The following is a 19,646-nucleotide window of genomic DNA, read 5'->3' as shown; positions in this document are numbered from 1 at the left end:
CTTGGACCTAACCCCAGCCAGCCTGCCCCTACATCCTTCCAAACCCGTTGTCCAGGTTCGTAAAAGGTTTGCTTTGCAGATTCGGGGGAGTCAGATGTCCTGCAGGTATTGGTACTCCACTAACGTACTTAGTATTTTACTAAGGACCATCGTGCAGGATGACGAGCACTGAGTGCCTGCCCTGAGGTAGCACCTGGCGCCTGCCCAAGTGCCACCTGCACTCGCCAGCTGCTGCTGAGGTCATAAATCAGTCAAGGGACATCAACGTTCGGTTTCCAGGGGGAAACAACGATTTTACTCAAAAGTGGAGTGTGCCTTCCTTAATAAGGGACACTTAGCAGCATGGCACCTCATCTCTATACCCTGTCACTCCCTTCCACGTGCTGATGTGCCCTTTTTTTTTTTCTAAAAGCCACCAACCCTCACTGGATCAATGAGGCCTGATCAATTGTTTTCCTCTCTGAATTATCCACGCGGGGTTGTTAGCTGAGCTGCTGGCAGAAAATGAGAGAGAGCTTTCTGTTTGTTTACTGTAAAGAAGGCAAAGCAAACTACAGGAGGGGACAGGCTGCAGGATATTTACTGTCAATACAGCCGGAGAGAGAGAGGAAACTGGAGGAGAGGGGAAGAGGGGAGCAGCGGCTGCAGACGGCAACCCCAGTGCATGAGCCGAGTGTAAAAATACCCGTGCGGTTTCAGATGGAAAGCGGGTGGATTGAAGTCAACAAGGGATAGTTGAGGGTGTTTAACAAATGGTTGAGGGAAGGGTTTGTGAGGCAGGGAGGTACCTGTGGCACACGGAATAATAATGCTGTGCATGGGCATACTGAATCTGCAGCGCAACCTGCAAAGTGCTGCCAGACCTGCCCTGAGACCGAGCAGTGCCTGGGGTATCTGCGTGTGCGCCTGCACGTGAGACCCACGGTTTAGAAGGAATGAGAGGAATAATAATGACTGAAGTTAGAAAATTAGCATTGGAGCTACTTTTCCAAACCAGCTGGATGTCATCGTTGTAACTCAGACCAGGGAAAAAAAAATAATTTAAAAAAGAGGCATACTTCCTTGCTTCTCTCTCTTCTTCATCCACAGAGGAATTAGGTGACCTGAGCTTCACAGGGCAAGAAGGTTCGAGCAGCTTGCTCGGAGTGTCCTCTGCTTCCAGAGGCAGGAGAACGAGTGAAGAGTGAATTCACACTTTAGAGAGCAGCGAAGACGGTCTTGCCATGAAACCATTCACAGATGAAGATGTAGAAATCTACATCCAGAGCAAGGTAAGGCTTTATCTGTCCAGATTTTCTGTCTCCCACACTAGGTGTTGATTCTGAAAGGTGCCAAACTTGACAGTTAGTTGCTTGCCTGCTGTCTTCATTTCTGAGACAAGAGCGGGTGAAGTTTCATGAGAACTGTATATCTAATGAGATTTCTAGGTTTCTATTGTAGAATGTTATCAGGCATCTCAGCTGGCAGCCTAATTTTTCAGGATGCTTGTCCTCTTCTTCAGATGCCCTAAATTTTTGCTCATGATCTGGAATTCCAGATGTGAGGCTAGCTGTAATTGCCAGCATTTAACCTAAGGAAAGGTCCTTGCCTGTCTCCCTGTCCAGTGGTCTTGGCTTGATAAAAACAAGACCGAAACCACACCAGGGGCTTCCTCTAAGTAAGATGCGTGTAGGAACTAAAGAGAGAGACAGATATTGCTAGAATTCACCCACTGGCCTGTCACTTCAGCAAAGGATACGTCTCTATATACTGTGATTAAAATAACATGTCTCATTAGCACATGCAAGCTGGAATCACATTTGCTATTTTATGAGATAATTCCAGCACTCTGTTTTTTCCCCCCTTATGAAATGAAGTAAAACAGAATAAAATCATCAATGAAACAATACTGTTTAATAAGAGTAACTCTGAGTGGGCCATAACATTTTTTTAAAGCTGACATGTTTCATCACAGTGCTCAGCTAGATCGTATTTTATAGTCTGCTTTCCCCAACAAAATGCAAGATACCAAAGTGAAAAATAATTTAAGATGGAAAATTGTAAGGCTTTCTTTTCTGTAAAGGATTAAATATTCTAGTATCATGAGGAGGCTGGCAAGAAAGGTCGTTTTCTCAATGGAAATGTTTTGGTGACAAGTAGGTATATTTCTGTGAGAACTTTCATTTTCAGCCCTGCCGTGTTGTGCACTGAAAACCATTCCCTCAGAATCTGCTCAGTGAGCTATAATAGTGAACGCCGCTCTGAAGATTTATAAAGCGGAGCCACAAAGGAGGGAACAGAGGGAAGCCATGCACAGGAAGATGCTCATATGACAGCCACAAGTACAGGGAACAGAAGTGGAATGTAGTTAAGCGAGGCTTATACTTGCCAATATTTTAGGTTCTACTGAAAGTCTGTTTTCTAGCAGCCCTCCAGCTCTGATGGATTCCTACTTTCTGCCGGCTCCTGAATCTCATGTCCAAGTGAGGCTGCCTAACCTTCAGGCAGCCCCAGTTCTGCTCATCAAATGCTGCCTTTTTTTGAAAATAGGTCAGCCACCTGGGGCCATGAATCTCTACGGTACCAAAGATTTCTTCCTTAAGCTGCTCAAGCAAAGGTAAAACTCAAGTGCATATGGAATGGATACGATGGGGTAACTAAGAACAAACCCAAACGTTCTTAACGATCCCCATTAAATCCCAGTTTATTTTGGCATGATTTGCAACGTTAAGACCTGATAAAGGGAATGCCAGTAGGTGGTAGAAGTGGCTGTCCAAAGAAGGGCTTATTCTGTCTCTTCTCCCAATAATACGTCCATGCTGGTGCTAAAGGCACCCTAGATAAATGCCTTGGCTCTGCAGAAGCTGCGTTCACTAACTCATGTTCTTTCTGTCTTCTGATTTTTATACCTTCCCTCTCGTAGGAAGGTTATATGTTCCGATAGCATGATTAGGGAACTAATTATGGTTAGCAACAGTTAGTACCATCTGTCACATGCCCTTTGTTCTTTTATTCCTGCCCCAGTGATGAGCAGTACAGGCAAATAGAGGTGTTTAGTGGTACCTCCCTTCAAAGGTTTTATAAGAGTCTGTCCTCTCTTAAAGGTTTTGTGAAAACTGCTATAGCCTAGCCAGCAGGCGGTGAAGGCGCAATTAAATGAGGCCAGGCTGTGTTGGATGGATTCTCCCAGGATACTGGAAGTGGCAGAAGGTGTTTCTAGCAGAGGCACCTAGAGAGAGCAGGGGCATCTAGAGAGAACACAGCATGAGCAATGCGTGCAGAGGCACTCTTAGATCTCCATTTGAGCTGACCCACAGTGGTTGTATACTTTCAACAGAAAACATCTGCTTTTTGTGTCTAAACATCTCATAGAGGCAGACAAATTTCTCTACCACTTGTACCATTTGCTTGTTGGAGAAACCATTAGGTATCCCGTTGAGCAAGTCAAGCTTATTGGACTGCTCTGAGGACTTGTTCTGGATGAGCAAAACCATGGTGGGGGAAAGAGCTGTAGCTATAGATGGGGAAGTGCCATAAATGAAAGCTGACATGAGGAGGTGAAAATGAATACGGGCTAAATTTTTTCAGTGTAATTTTTCTTTAAAAAGAAAAAATGAATAAGTAATGAGGAATATGTTGATGAACTTTGGTAACAGTAGCTGAAACTCCTTCTCCCTTTGGTAAATATGTAAGGATCTTTGGAAAATATTGAAATGTCCTTTATTAAAATGGTTCCTTCATGCTCCTCTTGTTGAATCCCCTTGTTCAGGTCTTGACCATCCCCTTAAGCTCCGTTCATTTTTAGTAGTATGTGAAGGTTCAGGGTCATCTTATATTTTTCTCAGTTGTCCATCCTTCATCTCAATCCTTCCAAGACTCAGACCTTCCATCGAAATATTTTTCAATAAATAACTGTGCTACTACTGCTTGAGTCAGAGAACTTTCCATCAAGTCACACAAATGCCTAGACCCCAACGGGACCAGCTTTGGAAAGATACTTTCTCACCATCTGGGGTAGGCTCTTATCTGTACTTTAGACATGAAGACAACACGGATACTTTCAACATATAATGTATGCATCTATATGTTGCCACATCCAACTGCAACCTGACTAATGCACAGAGTTATCTGTAATCCTTGAAGTCTTGTCAGCTCTTGGAATGAAACGTGTCCTGGCTCTGAGACCGGCTAGTATATGCAGGGGAATAACTGGGCATTCTGTTGGATATCAAATGGATAAAGAATGAGACTGTAGCTGATTGATAACAAATTTATCCATATAATGAACTCTTTCCCTTCTATCCAATGGTATTGGCATGGAAATATCAATTAATGCTCAGCAGTCTCGAGTATTGGCCCTTCGGTGTTTACTAGCTCTGTCTCTCATGGTAAGTTGGTTGTAGCACTTAAGGGAACAATAGTAAGTTGTAAGGGAACAGTAAGTTTTATTCCCAGTGCAGCACAGGCACAAATGTTTGCAGATGCTTTGATTGTCTGTTTCCCTCCGGAGGCTGCCATTACCTGTAATAGGAAATGTCTTTCTTGGAACTGGCAGGTGGAACGGCGACATGACCTGGTTTCCAAAGCAGTGGAGGAGGTGCAGAAAATCATCCAGCAGCTGACCGCAGAAATCAGCTGCAAGGCCACGCGGTTCCAGGCTATCTCCAACTCTGGCATTCACAATGAGAATATTAAGGTATGAGCAAGAGCTCTAATATAGGCGCTGGCAGCTTGGGGGCAATCAGTAAGTGATTTCTCTACGCTGTAGGTGGTGGTATGGACAGGTACCTCGCCCAAAAAGCTACAGACGATGTGTTGACACTTCACTGTGGAAGTTCTGGTGACTGACTGGGTCATAGGAACTTACTCACGGACATCTTGCAACTACAGGAGCATCAGAGAGGGCCGGGTAAATCGGGCAGAGCCTCTTTTTACAGCTGCTGCTTTTACAAAGAGCGTCTATTGCCAGAGCTGTCAATCTGCAGGCAGAAGCCAAAGCTCTTTGGGAGACAGAAAGGAAAACTTGTACAGCAGTAACATAAGAAAAAAATGCTCATGCCTTCGTGATTTGTGACTCGTATTTTTCACAGGTGGAAAACCTGTCAACTCACTAAAATAAAATAAAAAATATCAAAAATTCTTCTTCCACTATGAACATTAGAAAGCTACTTCAGAAAAATATGTTTTTTTCCTGGTCATGGATTGGAACTTCTTTTTTCTGGGAAGAAATATGCTTAGTAGTGGGAGAAGTTAAATGCCTTCCCATTTTAGACCATCAAATACCAAAATAATAACGTCCTGTCCCAGCTGTGACAAAAGACTGGTTATTTCCAATGACTACTTAACACAGGAATAACTAGTGTAAGGCTGTAAGAAACGATCATAGCAATGGCAAATTCTGGTGAAAGTGATGTTTTTCACCTGAACTAGTTTACATACTCGAGCTAGGTCAGCCTTTACACTAAAATGCAACCAGTTATAGATCAAAACACAGCAGATGTGTAAAAGCGTGAGGCAACTCTTGCAGCTGGCTGGGAGTGAGAGGGAAGAGCTCTGTGTCTTATATATATATATATGTATATATATATATATATATGTATTTATACACCCAGGCTTATATAATACCAGGCGGCGGGAAGGGGGTGGAGGTGTAGGCAGACTAGCACCATCATCCAGTCTGAAATGTGGCTGCTGCTCTGGGACAAACACATTCAAGTTTATATCTTCCCAGGAATTTTCATGTATCCTAGGGCATGTGGTCTTGCCAATAGGAATGACCACAGTGACGTAAGAGGGTGCCACATCCTGGCCCACGTGTTCCTTGGTGCCATGGTCTGCCATCCACCTCTCATACCAGGACAAACCCGCTTGGCTAATGAGGTCTGACAGGATCGGGGTCAGGGTAAGATTGCTGTTCTGGAAAACAAAGCGGAACAAAACCAAGGCGATCTATTCTGAGCAGTAATTTGCTATTACGGTAGGCTGATCTGAACAACTTCTGCTTAAAAGAAATCCTCAAAATGTATTTTCTTAAGAAGTGGCAGATTTGTTATTCATGCTTAACTGAACCCAGTGCTACAAATCTGTGGAAGTCACAGTAGGAGGGCCCAGATAACGTTGTCCTGTCAGTATGGGGCAGGAAAGAATGGGTTAATAATGAAATTTTTTTGGCTTGGGCTGCTCTGCTTCCAAAAAATAGAATCTTTAATACCGCTGCTGACATAACCCAACCTAGAGGAGACTTGTGTCAAGGGAAAGCCAATGTATTAACTATTCTGTGTTTAATTTTTCGACACCTTTTTTTCTGACAATTAAATTTATAGTAACTTTTCAGAACTTTCAGCTTCTGGTTAAAAGGAATTAATTTAACATGGTGAGGGGTCTAGATTTGTTGAGAAGCTACAAGCCTCCTTCTAAACATGCAGGGCTGGGTGGGGAATATATAAAAAACATCTCTAGATAGTCAATGCTTTTCTGTAACTCAGGGGACAAAAAGTCAAAATCTTTAATAAAACGCTTGAAATAAAATTCAGATGGGAAAAATGGAATATTTTCTTTTGAAAACTTTGAAGTGTTTGTTTCAGTTGTGACTCACCATCCCTGCAGCTGTTAACTCTGCAGGGCTGACGCAAAAGCTGTGGAGGCTTCAGTAAGGAGAAAGGAGCAGGTTAGTGCCTGGAGTAATTACTAGTGCGGTCCTGTCCCACGGCGCTGGGGGGGTTTAACTCTGTGCTCATGGCAGGGGCGAGGACGGGCTCGAAGGAAGCTTGCAGCTTCGCTCTGTGAATGAAAGACCTGGCACGTGCTTTGTCTCTGTCTTGTACTTCTTGTTTTCCTTTCTGCTTCTCTCAGGATCAGCCAGCTTTACTGGCCAAGTGGTCAGCTATGCTTCGGGGGAAGCGTCCATTCCACCCATCCATCCAGGTACAAAGCCCTCCCGCTGCCTGGTGCCTGCTGGTCCCTGCTCCTCCTCACCCGCCCTCTTCCCCACACAACTTCACCCCCCTAACCAATCCTCCCATGACTATTTCATCCTCTTTGCAACAGACTTTCTTTTTTGCTCAAGGTGTAAATATTTATATTTCTAACCTAGTGCTTCTCCCTATCCTGGCCAGGATTACAAGAATGGTGCCATATTTAATTTGCCCAGCATACTCCAGGCAGGTTTTTAATACAGCAGAATAGGCTGTAAGTTACTTACCCCAGAATCTGAGGCTCTTTTTCAAGCCTGTGACTTGCTGGAGCCTGTGGTCTGCATATGGCACATAAGACCATCGAGTGACGGAGCATAGGTGTGGGACTGGGGCCAAGAGGACACCAGCTGCCCAGATTTACAGTGCCATCCCCATCCCCAGCCTTGGGATTTCTGGTGTTTCCTGGTAAGCCCCAGCTGGAGGAGCCTTGTGACTTGTATCTGAAAGCACTCACACACTTACAGCTCTTCCCTTTAATACCTCTTGGGTGCCAGCATGTACGAGCCAGCGTCTTGCTATGGGGAGGAATGGTTGTTTATCTGCAAATGTGGCCGAGGCAGTGGGATGAGCAGTGACTGCATGGCAGACATTGTATGTTTTCCTTACGGAGCCTAGCATTTTGCTCCTGAGCAGCTCGCAGGATTTCTCAGCTTCACCAAACCTGACTTGGGCAGGTCAGCTTGGTCTGCAGTGTCACCCTTCCAGCATCCTCCTGCCTTTAGGTGGTTTGGTTTTGACAATAGAAAGACCTTCTGGTGTTTCTTTTGCCATTTCCATGCTTCTTGCTGGCCATCTTTGTATTTCAAACCTCTTGCCAGGTGGCAGAGAAGACTGGGCTACTCCTTGTGGGAGAGGGAGCCAGGAGGTGAGCATGACAATGTGTCAGCACCTGCCCCATGGTCCCGGAGCCAGGCAGACCCAGGGAGGGCAGCTGGGGCAGCTGAGACCTTGGTTCATCAGGGAAGTCTGTACTGATAAGGCAGGTCTGAGGTCAAGCCTGGAGCACTCACGGGGGTCCCGCTCAGACCCAGCGATGGCAACCAGGCAGATTGGCAGGCGAGTCCATAGTGGCCAGGTAGGCCTGAGGTTGGGCTAAAGCAGTCTGCAGGTAGGACAACAAGGTCTATGGCCAGGCACAGCTATCACACAGCTGGAGACCAGCACTCCTACGGCACAGCCCAGGGCTGAGCTGAAATGGGGGTCCCAGGCACCTGGGAAGAAGGTGTGGGTAGGAGCCCCAGGAAGGCTGCTTAGGGCCATTAAAACCTGTTAGTGCCCTGAGGGCCCTGGCACCTCTGCAATAATATGCTACATCAGCTGAGCTACCAGGAAGGCTACAGCACGTTTCAGATTATTACAGGAGAGTGACAAGCGTGTTTCGTTCACCTCGGGTGTACCCACCTTGCAGCAACTGCTGTCACTTCACATCCTGCTCATGCAGCAGCTTCGCTTCATTAATGCCAGTGCAAGTTAGGCTTGGTAGCAAGTGGAGTTGAAAAGCTTCTGCGTCACATGGCAAAAATCCGAAGGAGTTTGAACGCCCTCCCTGGAGCCACAATTCCCAGGTGCTTCCAAACTAGCGCTTGGAGATGTCTGGCACTGCCATGAGGCAGCGTGAGGTTTTGTGGTAATTGTGTCACCTTATTTACTCTTTGCAAATACTGGCTCAGCACTGTTTTTATCAGAAAATGGTCATTCCCAAAGTGAGGCCAATTAGTTGGCTTGCACTTAAGCCTCTTTGGGGGTTTGCTGTCCATTGGTTACTGTTTCCATCTTCACCCTGGATGCTCAGCAGCAGACGCAGGGTCACACAGTGCAGCTGGCCAAGACCTGGATTTATTTCTGAGAGTGCCACTGCCTGTGTGGGCTCGGCGTGCCGCTTGCCTCACATCTCTGTGCAACACGTGTAAAATGAACAGGCCACAGCCTTAATTCACTAGTGCCTGCGGGGGACTTTGACAGAGATCAGAAAAGTGCACGTTTTGCCATAGCTCTTACTCCTGTTGAACTCTAGGCTTATCTCCGGTAATAATTCTGAGGTAATAACTTGCACTATTTTGTTTCCCTTTGCTGGATCTCGAAACTTGCTCTCTGATGCTTTCCTGCCCCTTGGAAGCTGCTGGCTATTACGTGCCATGCAATTGCAGACTAGAAATAAGAAGGAATGGGGGAAGCCATGGCAGGTGTGGTGGCGAAGCAGTCGGTGAGCTCTTGCCTTCTATGGGCCATGGCTGTCACATCACAATCTTTCTAAGACAATTTGCTTTTAGTCTGTGTATCTCCAAACTAACCCTCAGGTGTGGAACATGTCCTGGCTGTATTCAGTTGTTCCCATCATACCGTGGCTTTTCCTTCTCTCCAAAGCCCCCCGCTTTACCTGTTACTTCCTTAACACTCTTTTCCTTACTTGAGGCTCATGGATCTGCCCTTGTCTCCTCTCTCAATCTCTCTGAACTCTCCTAGGTCTTAGCACCCAGCCAGTTCCTCATCACAGTTCCTCTGCGTGGCCTGGCCGGGTACAGGGAATGCCAGGTACGGCACTGGCGTTATTACACCGTGCATGGAGCCAGGCTCCCCTCCTCCGTGCGGGATCCCGAGGAGCTGCATCAATGGCTAGAGGTGGAGCAGTTCTCAAAAAGCCTTCAGCAGTGGCATGAAACGGATGTGAACATCGAAGGTGATCTGGTTCCAGCCAAAGTCCTTGTCGTCTTCCGGGAGCTGGTGGAGAAGTCGATTATCTCCTGTAACCTCTCCAGTGAGTGTAGTGGGCACAGGTGTGAGGGGCCTGCCTGTCTTCTGCAGCTGACAGGGGGAAACCATCACACACACAGAGTCTCACATGATCAGAAGTTAAGAAACGGCAAACCCTTTCAAAATCAGAGCGCCTTTAGCCCGTTGCAGTGAGGCATGCCAACCTGCGCTGAAGATAGAATTAAGTCATTCTTGTGCTCTTCACAGCCAAGATGTTGCTCCTTTCTTAGGAATTTGTGTAGGGTCTCCAGCAACATCACCCCCACAGTGCAATCAAAACGCAACCCAGATTTTCAGAACACTCAGGAATTTGTTTGGGGAAAATCTTTTCCTACTACAGCACCTGCAATATATTAGACTATCAAGGAAGATAGGATAGGAAAATTGGATGCCAGGAAGGTGCATAAGTCTGAGGAGAAAGTGCTTGAAGATGTGTATAGGGCAGGTGATGATCTGGGGAAACCTTAGCTGCCCGTAGCTTTCCAGCATGGGGTAGTGGGAACCAAGTAGAAGGACTCTTCTACTTCATCCAAGTCTGTTGGGCAAGGGCTCTTTTCCCAGTGTCCAGGCTACTCCAGTCCCGTTCAGCAGAAGTGGACTCATGAAGTTTGCTTTCAGTAGTGGTGCTGGTCCCTCTGTGAGCCATCCAAAGCACCTGTTCGTTGCCGCTGGTTATTTATGCTGGAAGTGCTGACCACTGACATAATGCAATCAGTGGGGCGTGCGACAGTCCTTCACAGCTGCAACATCTGTAGCAAGACGCTGCCTGAACAGTGATCCTCATGCTTAATTCTGAGCATCCTAGAGGTGTATTACAGACTTCAGCTAATGACCACTTGGCTTGGTCCAAGCTAAATAGTCTATGTTCATCTTTTCGCATTAGGATACTGTGACATGATCAAATCCAGACTCTTCTCATAGCATTGCCAGGATGACTTTACTCATCAGCAGCCTAATATGGGTCTTCTGTATTCCTGAGACGTAGGATCCATTTCCACTCATCTGATGATTGCACTCTGCATTTTAGCCACAGGAGAAAACATGTCAAAGTCAAGCCCAGCTACATAATTTTATTCTTACAGGAAACATTTGTTATCATAGGAATGGAAAGTTGGGATGGGAAGGAAAAATGGGAATGAAATTTCACCATCGAGGCTCACAGAAAACACCAGATGGAATTGGCTTGCATCTGAGGCTTTACTTGTGTGAAAGTCATTGTGTTGAAGTGAAAACTTGCCTTTGTTTCTAGCAGCGGTACGTCAAATTGTTCAGCCAGGCGAGGTACTTCCAAGGGACCCAGGAAGTGATCTTTGGGCTGATGATTCTGGTGCCTTTTCTATAAGGCCAGCTGGGAGGAGATGAGCTAAGATGAAGTCAGGAAGGGTAATTACCATTCTTGTTTGTTTCTGTGAAGAATGAACCTCTTTCATCCCACAGTACAGCTAAAGTTACGGAAAATTTTCCCTGATTTCCTTACTTTCCTGGTTTTTAATTCTTTGAGTACCAGCAAAACCGATTTTTTTCACAGATGGAAAAATAGGTAGGACAACCACAATGCTTTTGGAAGTGCTGTGAACATACTTACATGCCAACACAGCGGTTGCTCTAATGCTTTTCAGCTGCTAGGGATCCCTGCTGAGGGCTTGGGAGCAGGACAGTTCCTGTTTTGGTGCCAGGCTTGGCTCAGCAGGGAAATAATGTGCAGATTTTACTGAGGCTTATAAATTCTGGTTGGGATGGACTCCACTATTTGCAAGGTAATTCACCCCTGTGCTTTCTGGAGGAGATGCTAAATTGCCTTTGGGAATAAGCAGGTATTCCCTCTGTGAGGGCAGAAGAGGTTGCCATCCCAAATGTTCATCATTGCCCCATCGAGTCCATTGTGTGGGCTCTTTGTGGAATTGTTTCTTAGCCCATGCCAACCAGAACGAGGTGGCTTAACACACTGCTATTTGAACTGCTTGCGGTAATCTGCTCCATCTTTTACTTCCGTGGGTTAGAGCCCGATCACACCATTGGCTCAGATGGCAAAGCCGAAAGAACAGTGACCCTGCCAGAGTGACAGGGAAAGCTGGGGACAGAAACATCTTCCATGAACACAGCTGGACCAACAGGAAACATCTCGCTGAGTTGTTGCAGCTTTCATTCCTCTCTGCTCTCTTGGAGCACACTGTTCCTGGAGACAAGCCACTCTTATTTCACTGAGAAAACTTCTTTCCTCCAAATCCCCACAGAGCTCACTCTTTTTGACACTCAGCAGTCCCAGTGAGGCAAGCAGCTCTGCACAACTGGCTGTACGTTCTGGCATTGCCTTCTGTGCAAGTGCATCCTCAGAAACAAAACGTAGGGATACCCCACAAAACATTCTGGATGACTGGCAAGGGTAAGTCATTTGGTCTGATCACAGGCTCTCTGAAGGAGTAAGGACATCTTCAGGTATGAAGCATTCATCTGGTCCCCTCTAATCTGCAGTGATCTGGTACTGTACCATTAGGAATCATACAATCATAGAATGGTTTGGGTTGGAAAGCGCCTTAGAGATCCTCTGGTTCCATCCCCCCTGCCCTGGGCAGGGACACCTTCCACTAGAGCAGGTTGCTCCAAGCCCCGTCCAACCTGGCCTTGAGCACTGCCAGGGATGGGGCACCCACAGCTGCTCTGGGCAGCCTGTGCCAGCACCTCACCACCCTCACAGTAAAGAATGTCTTCCTGACATCTAATCTAAATCTACCCTCTTTCAGCTTAAAGCCATCCCCCTTGTCCTACCACATGTGCCCTTGGAAAAAGCCCCCCTCCTGCTTTCTTGTCGGCCCCGTTAGGCACTGGCAGGCTGCTGTGAGTTCTCCCTGGAGCCTTCTCTCCATCTGAACAACCCCAACTCTCTCAGCCTGTCTTCACAGGTGCTCCAGCCCTCTGATCACCTTCATGGTCTCCTCTGGGCTCGCTCCAACAGGTCCATGTCCTTCTTATGTTGGGGGCCCCAGGGCCGAACGCAGCACTGCAGGTGGGGTCTCACGAGAGCAGAGCAGAGGGGGACAATCCCCTCCCCCGCCCCGCTGGCCACGCTGCTTTTGCTACAGCCCAGGGCACGGTTGGCTTTCTGGGCAGTGAGCGCAAGTTGCTGGGCCAGTTGAGCTTCTCATCCACCAGCACCCCCACGTCCTCCTCAGGGCTGCACTCAATCCATTCTCCACCCAGCCTGTATTGCTGCTGGATAAATGTTATGTTGCACAGTTGTCTGTCTGTATTTTTAAGAAGCTGGTCCTAGGATTTAAGAGGACACACAGGGAAATTACCAAACATGGTAATTGAGTGTAAAATTGAGAACTTAGTTGTTCCTTCATCTTCTTCCTGTTCTAGTTCCCCAGGGCAGATTTAGATGATAAGTTTCCTCTTGTGTTCTGCTTATGGCATTGAAGAAAAAGTGTTAAGACAGACCAATAGAATTGCAAGGCAGCCTCTTGCTTGGTTTGTGGAAAAGGACCTTCTCATCTTTATTATCTTCTCTTGTTGTTCCTTCACAGGTAAAGTGACAGTGCTGGAGAGCTTCAGCTCAGTGGTCCGGGTGGCTGTGGAGACGTCGGAATCCCAGGTTGAGGTGGAGCTGGTCCCTGCTGTGGAGATTCCAACTTGCTGGCCCGAGAAAGCCCGGTGGCCTCGTTGCCTTAAGCGTTGGCCTTCCCAGGAAAAAGTGCAGTGCATCAAGGTGAGCGGTGTAAAAAGCACTACTAGCTCTGCGCCAGAATTTACTTCACAGGTGTCTGACGGTGGTTTCCCAAATGAAGGGCTGCATGGAGATGGCAGGCAACAGTATGGTCGGAAGGTGTATCCCTTCAAGAAGTGGCATTTCAAAGTATTTTGTCAGAGTTTATTGGTAATTTCCCTTATGGTGGTGAATGCTAGGGAAGAAAACCTGAGCTGTTTATTGCTTGAGTCCCTCGCACACAGCTCTGCCTGTGCAGCTCAGTGCTGACACGCATCATTCTTGCTCTTCTGCTCTGCCTCACACAAGCCTTCTGCAAACGGGCTGCTCTCTTGCAGTTTTCCCTTCCCCATCGTTCCCTACAATGCTCATGGCTGGATTCTGTCACTCAGCCCCAGTTGCCATGTTCCTGCAGGTCCCATTCCACCTTCCAGCCCTGCTCCCTTCTTGCGCATGACCTGCTGCACCACGGCACAGTGCCTGCAGAGCTGCACCTCTGCTTAGTAGCACTGCTGGTACTGTACCTGGTGGCTTCACAGCTGGATCTCCTGGGAGTAACTGATATCAGCACACCAGAAAACAAAACAAATTGCGTGTTTGTTTGACCAGGAATTAGGATGGGAACATGACTCGTGTTTGCTGCCTTCGCTAACCTTGCTCAGAATACACGTTGAGAGATGTCACGCACTCCTTTTGTAGCACCTCTCTGCATTGCTCAGGGAAGTTGGCCTCTCAACTGATATCACGCTTCCCCTTTTGCTCACAGTCGCTTGGTTTTGACCTCTTGGCCCGCTCCAATTATCACTGGCAGCTGTGCTTCTCCCGTGCTGAGCATATACTCATGGAAGGGCTTGACGAAGATGGTGGTTGTCGCATGAAGTGCTTCAGGGTCATGAGGCAGATGAAAGAAGATGTCTGGTGTGCTGGAAATAAGCCTGTCATCACAGCTTATCACCTTCAGGTAGGCATTACCATGATACCAAGGTACGATCTCAGTATCTGTTGCAGTAGCTTCCATCCCGTAACATCAAGGTATCATGACATAAAGCACTGTACCTAAAGCTATGTAACTTCTAAGGTAACGTGTCTAAACTGCAGTGCCATTTCACTGCTTTACAGTGGCAAGAAGCTCAGTAAATACATGTTCCAAACTCGAACAAGAAAGCAAAACATGCAGGAACATCATGATTGCAGCAACATAAATAACATCAGAGTTGAGGCCCCCGCGCTGGTTTGACTTCCCACAGGCATTGTAATACTCTCTTTAGTTGCACGGTTATCTCCTGCTTCTTGACTGTCCCAGCTATCCATATCCATCTATCCATCAGGAGGAAAACTGTGCATTTGTCTTTGTGAATGTGCATCGAACAAACTTCTCTTAGGTGAGCATTATTTCATGAATGAGGTGCAAACTACAGTTCTGGTAGTGTTTTAGCTGGGGTGGGAAGGGAAGAAAGACAGAGCATCCTCCCTGTACTGACAACAGGGTTCAAGACGGCTTCAAACAACATTTGTGGAGAAGAGACAGAAGGCTCTGCTGTGTCTGTGTCCCCACATCTGACAGCTGCAGACGTGGACGGACCACAGGCAGCACCGTTTATCAGAGAGCAGAGCAATCCTGTTTTCTGAGCCTCCCTCCTCCCGGAGCTGGCGGGGAGAGGCTGCTTTTCTCCCACCTTGAAGCCTCAAGCCACCAGGGTCCCACAGTTTTTACTGATCCTTCGGTGTCCAAAACCAGACGCAATGCCAAGATTTCTCCTAAAGAAAAGGTTGTAACTGTCAAATGCTGTTATAGTCATGGGGCTAGTCTAACTCAGGATGGAGTCAAAAAGGAGTTGGCGAGGCTGGTTATAGTTTAGCCGCATGCAAAACTTCTCGGTGCCTGTAAGAACAACCTGGTGGAAAAATTGTCACAGGCAGGAGAAAGTGGAAAACCATTTAAGCATTAGTAACGATCTCTTTCTCTAGCTGAAGGAGTAGTAGTGCAGCAAGTGCTGTGACATGGACTCTTGATCAAAATAAAAAGCTCTTTAGAAGCTCTTCAGTTCTTTGCTGTAACTGTACTTCAGGCTTTTACTGTGAGGGAGGATTGGTTTACTGGGCAGAAGGAATGCTTCAACATTACTTACGTTTAAAAAAAAAAAGATAAACCAGAGAAACAGTCAGTGGATAAACCAGCAGTTGAGCAGAGGGTTAGGTTTCTTCATATTGCCAGGTTTCCCCTGTCAGAGGTATCCAACAATTATGATTAAACAAGACCCCATATGAAAAGGGCCCCCTGTGAAATAGGAAATCCTTCCCCCAGAAGCTGTGAAAGCCGTAGAGGGCTGAGTAAGCACACTCATTAGGCTTATCTCCATAGGAACGAATGAAGTTCAGGAACTGGAAGTCCAAAAAGACCGAAGGTACCTTTTGGAAGCCACCTCTATGCCCCCAGTGGAGAGCTAGGGACGGTTCAGTGTGGTGGGGATAGACCACCACCTGTTTGGCCCCAGACTGGAAGAGCAGCACTGTTTTCCTTGCCTCCAGAAACTTCACCGCAACTGCTGCCCATGGATCTTGCTGAAGTAGTTTTAGTGTGGCAAAAGCTAACTGCTCTGCCGGTCTCCAAGGAGTAGCTCTCGTGGAGTTACAGCTCGAATTCCTCACTGTGGCTTTTGTTCCCCGGCAACATTAAAAAAAAAAAAAAAAAAAAAAAGTATTTGTGGTTATTGCAGCTGTGAACAAAAAATTGTTCACATTTGAAAAGCTGCCTGAGAAGAAATTCGTCAGCAATACAACAACTATTGCAAGGCTTACTGGAGGAAAAAAGCCAAACCAGGCAATCCAGAAGAGTGTGGCTTATTTCAATGAAATTCTCCTTCTGATGAATCAGGGGAGTCGAAGGCTGTAGTTCGGCCGTGTCTCTCAGCATCTGTGCGCTTCTTTTTGCGTCACCAAATCTGCAAAATAAAATTGGGACTCAGGGGACAGTAAGGAACTTAGCAGAATTATTGAACCCAAGCTGGGTGACTTTGTACTTTAAAAACTGATTTCAGGCTGACCAAGGCAGTCATCAGGATGGTTTTTTGGTACAGTAAGTGTAAGTACCTTGAGTAAATTCTTCTCAGCCATAGGAAAGTATAAAAAATGCAATATGGGCAGCTTAAGAATAATGGTATAAGAGCAATAATCATATGCAGATTGTCCCTTTAACTATGGATTTCTTGAATGTAAAGTTACATAAAATAAACTTGGGGGAATTGAAGATAGCACATGCTGTAAGTATCACGTGTCAGAAAAAGAAAAAGGCTGCATTTGACCAGAAATCATGCCCTGCACCTGCCATAGCCGTTTGAGATCTCCATCTGTTTGGGATGTAGATCTGTGGGTACGTTCAGCACATACACAGTTGAAGCAAACAAATAGTTACATTAATCTGATTATTCTTCTCTCCCTCCTCACACCTACTGTGTTCTGCACTTGTACAGTAAGCCATTTTCTACATTCTAAGATGCCTGACATTTCTACAGAGGCTCCTGCTTGGGGGGGGCGGGCCTGGCAAATAGGCTAAGATCATTTTAACAAGACCATTTCCTGGGGCTCCTCTGGGGAGAGATCCTAACCAGGCACGTCAGAGTCACTCTGCCCGATCCCCAGCGGAGGTTTCGGTTGTGATCCCTCCATCTCAGTAACGTTAACACAGGGAGATAGCAGCGCGAGTCTCTGGTTTCCAAGGCTGTCAGCCATTCAGCAGCACTAAAACTGCCTTAGTGAGCTGTGCGAGCCCTCGGCAGAACCTCTAACACCTCTCCTCTCCCATCTGCTTCTTGCAGACAGTGCTATTCTGGACGTGTGAAAAATACCCACGCAGCAAGGATTGGCGCTGCTTCCCCGAAGCCTTTCTGAGGCTGGTACAGAAGCTGCACAAGTGTGTAAGCCAGCACTTCCTCAAGCATTACTTTCTCAAGAACACCAATCTGCTCAAATATGCCAACACCAGTGACCTGGACCTGGTGGCCAGCAAGCTCGCGGTCTTCTTGGAGAACCCCGTCTTCTGCCTGGACTAAGGCAGGGGAAGGTCTCGTCACCCCAACCCCGAGCCGATCCCCCACCGCTGCTCCCCACCTGCGGCTGTTCCTCCTGTCCTTCCAGGAGACGTTGCAGCTGGCTTTGTAAGACAGTTGGCACATGCGGCGTGAAAGAGAAGTGTCAAGCTGGCAGCAGTGGGCGGTGAAAACTGATGGGAGGTATCGCTTGATGCCCAGCTGATCTAATTTGCTTTCAGCAGTGACAGCCTGCCTGCCAGCTACAGCCAGTGAAACCCAGCTCCTGTGTTAGTCAGAGCAGGCACCTGTCTGGTTCTCTGTCTCGAGGCTGGTGGCACCGTGCAGAAAGACAGTGCAAAGACGCCTCGCTGTGCTGCCTACAGCTGTGTAACCTAGCGCATGTGTTGTTGCTGCACCCCCCTTCCCCACAAGAACAGCGGGTTTAATTCCCTGTTTATCTCACAGGCCAGCGCTGCTGAAGAAGAACACCCAAGAAGAGCAGAGGAACGTTTCTGAAGCCTACCAAAGCTGGAAGCTTTCTCAGAGGCACTCCAATGCCTCCATCTCCCATTAAATAGCATCCTGCTCCAGTATGGATAACCAGGCTGCTAGTGTTGAATAGCTCAAGGGAAGCAAGAGGAGGAATTACGGGTTTTGCTACCTCCTCGGGTTTTTTTCTTCTCCACTTCCCTTTTTCTCCTAGCTGCTTAAAATGTTTTCTTCATGTTTGCCTTTGCCAGTTGTGTTAGTGCCATACAACCAGGGGGCTTCGCCAGGGCAGATCTCACTCCCGCCCCTGGCTCCATCCAGCAGGCTGGAGGAGGAGCAGGTCTTCCCCCAGTTATTAGCACCCATGTATTTTTGGAGGAGGATACTTTTCAAAGGCTGTTAGCTCCAAAACCCCCAGTGCTTTTAATATTATGGATGTTTTAAAAGAAAATCAGTTTTAGTGTTTTGAAAGAACAGAGTTCTAGCGTAAGTATAAAGAATGTTTGTTTTAATGTTATTAAATCATCGAAACTAAATGGAAGCAAGCTTTTCTTTTTTGTGTGTGTGTTTTTTGGGGTTTTGTTTGGGGTTTTGTGTGGGTGTTGTTGTTATACCTGCACAGGAAAGTAAGTAAGTATCGCCTTTGCCCAGGAAGATGGCTGAGGTGGGATTTGCAGCCCTTACTCCAGGGAGCTGCTGCAGCGGATGGCTGGAAGATGACCATCCGTGGCAGAGCATCTCCCCCTTGTGTCACACTGTGGTCTAACCAGGCATCTTCAGCACGGCCTCTGCTTTCTGCCTTGATTTGCTACTCGGGAGTATGCTCACAAGTCCGTGGGTTTGGATGGGATTCACCCCAGAGTACCGAAGGAGCCAGCAGGCAGGTGGGGCAGGACATCTCTCCATCACCTACCAAAGCCTTGGGAGCCTGGGGAGGTCCCTGCTGAGGCCAGCCGATGTTATTCCCACCTACAAACAGGGCGTGAGGGAAGAACCCAGGGAACCACAGACCGCCGGTATCACCTCAGTTCCTGGAAAAATGATGGAGACGGTTATAAAGGGTGCTACTGAAAGGCCATTTAAAGAATAGTGCAATCACTGGGCACGGTCAGCATGGGTTCGCAAAGGGAAAGTCCCGCTTAACTGATTTGATGTCCTTCTACAAGGTCACCTGCCCAGCGGGTCAGGGGAAGGTGGTGGATGTAGGTTTTTTGGATTTTGGTGAGGCTTTTGATACTGTCCCTCACAGCATCCTTCTGGACAAGTTGTCCGGCTGTGGGATAGCGGGTTCACGATGGCTGGGTGAAGAGCTGCCTGAAGGGCAAAGCTCAGAGTGTGACAGTGAATGGGGCTACGTCTGGCTGGCGCCTGGTGGCCAGCGGTGCCCCTCAGGGCTCAGTGCTACGGCCGGTTCTGGTCAGTGTGTTTATCAGTGATCTGGGGGCAGGAGCTGACCGCACCAGTTTGCTGATGGTACCGAACTGGGAGGTGCTGTTGACTCTCCTGAGGGACAAGAGGCCTTGCAGAGGGATCTGGGTAGATTGGAGCCTTGGGCTGTGGCCGATGGGATGAAATCCAGCAAGTCCCAGTGGCGGATTCTGCACTTGGGATGGAGCAGCACCGGGCACAAGTGTGAACTGGGAGGGGAGTGGCTGCAGAGCAGCCCTGCAGCAGGGGCTCCGGGGTGCTGGTGGGCAGCAGGCTCAGGATCGGTCAGCAGTG

At 47.5% G+C, this 19,646-nt stretch overlaps 1 protein-coding gene across 2 annotated transcripts; it reads left to right on the top strand.

Annotated features, from left to right (window-relative positions):
• The first annotated feature begins 521 nt into the window (after positions 1-521).
• On the top strand, positions 522-18,460 carry MAB21L3 (mab-21 like 3). Of its 2 annotated transcripts, none has more exons than XM_014286802.3 (8): positions 522-675; positions 1,090-1,271; positions 4,535-4,675; positions 6,832-6,903; positions 9,417-9,708; positions 13,229-13,410; positions 14,174-14,368; positions 17,223-18,460. In XM_014286802.3, the coding sequence occupies exons 2-8, from the start codon at positions 1,224-1,226 to the stop codon at positions 17,454-17,456; spliced, it is 1,164 nt and encodes a 387-aa protein (XP_014142277.1). In that variant the 5' UTR covers positions 522-675; positions 1,090-1,223; the 3' UTR covers positions 17,457-18,460. The 2 variants fall into 2 exon arrangements, with proteins under 2 accessions (XP_014142277.1, XP_055568535.1); XM_055712560.1 differs by having other exon boundaries at positions 522-741.
• Positions 18,461-19,646: the final 1,186 nt, after the last annotated feature.

The sequence above is a fragment of the Falco cherrug genome, chromosome 5, assembly GCF_023634085.1.
Source record: "Falco cherrug isolate bFalChe1 chromosome 5, bFalChe1.pri, whole genome shotgun sequence".
NCBI classification, from domain to species: domain Eukaryota; kingdom Metazoa; phylum Chordata; class Aves; order Falconiformes; family Falconidae; genus Falco; species Falco cherrug.
This window is presented reverse-complemented; position numbering and strand designations above follow the sequence as displayed.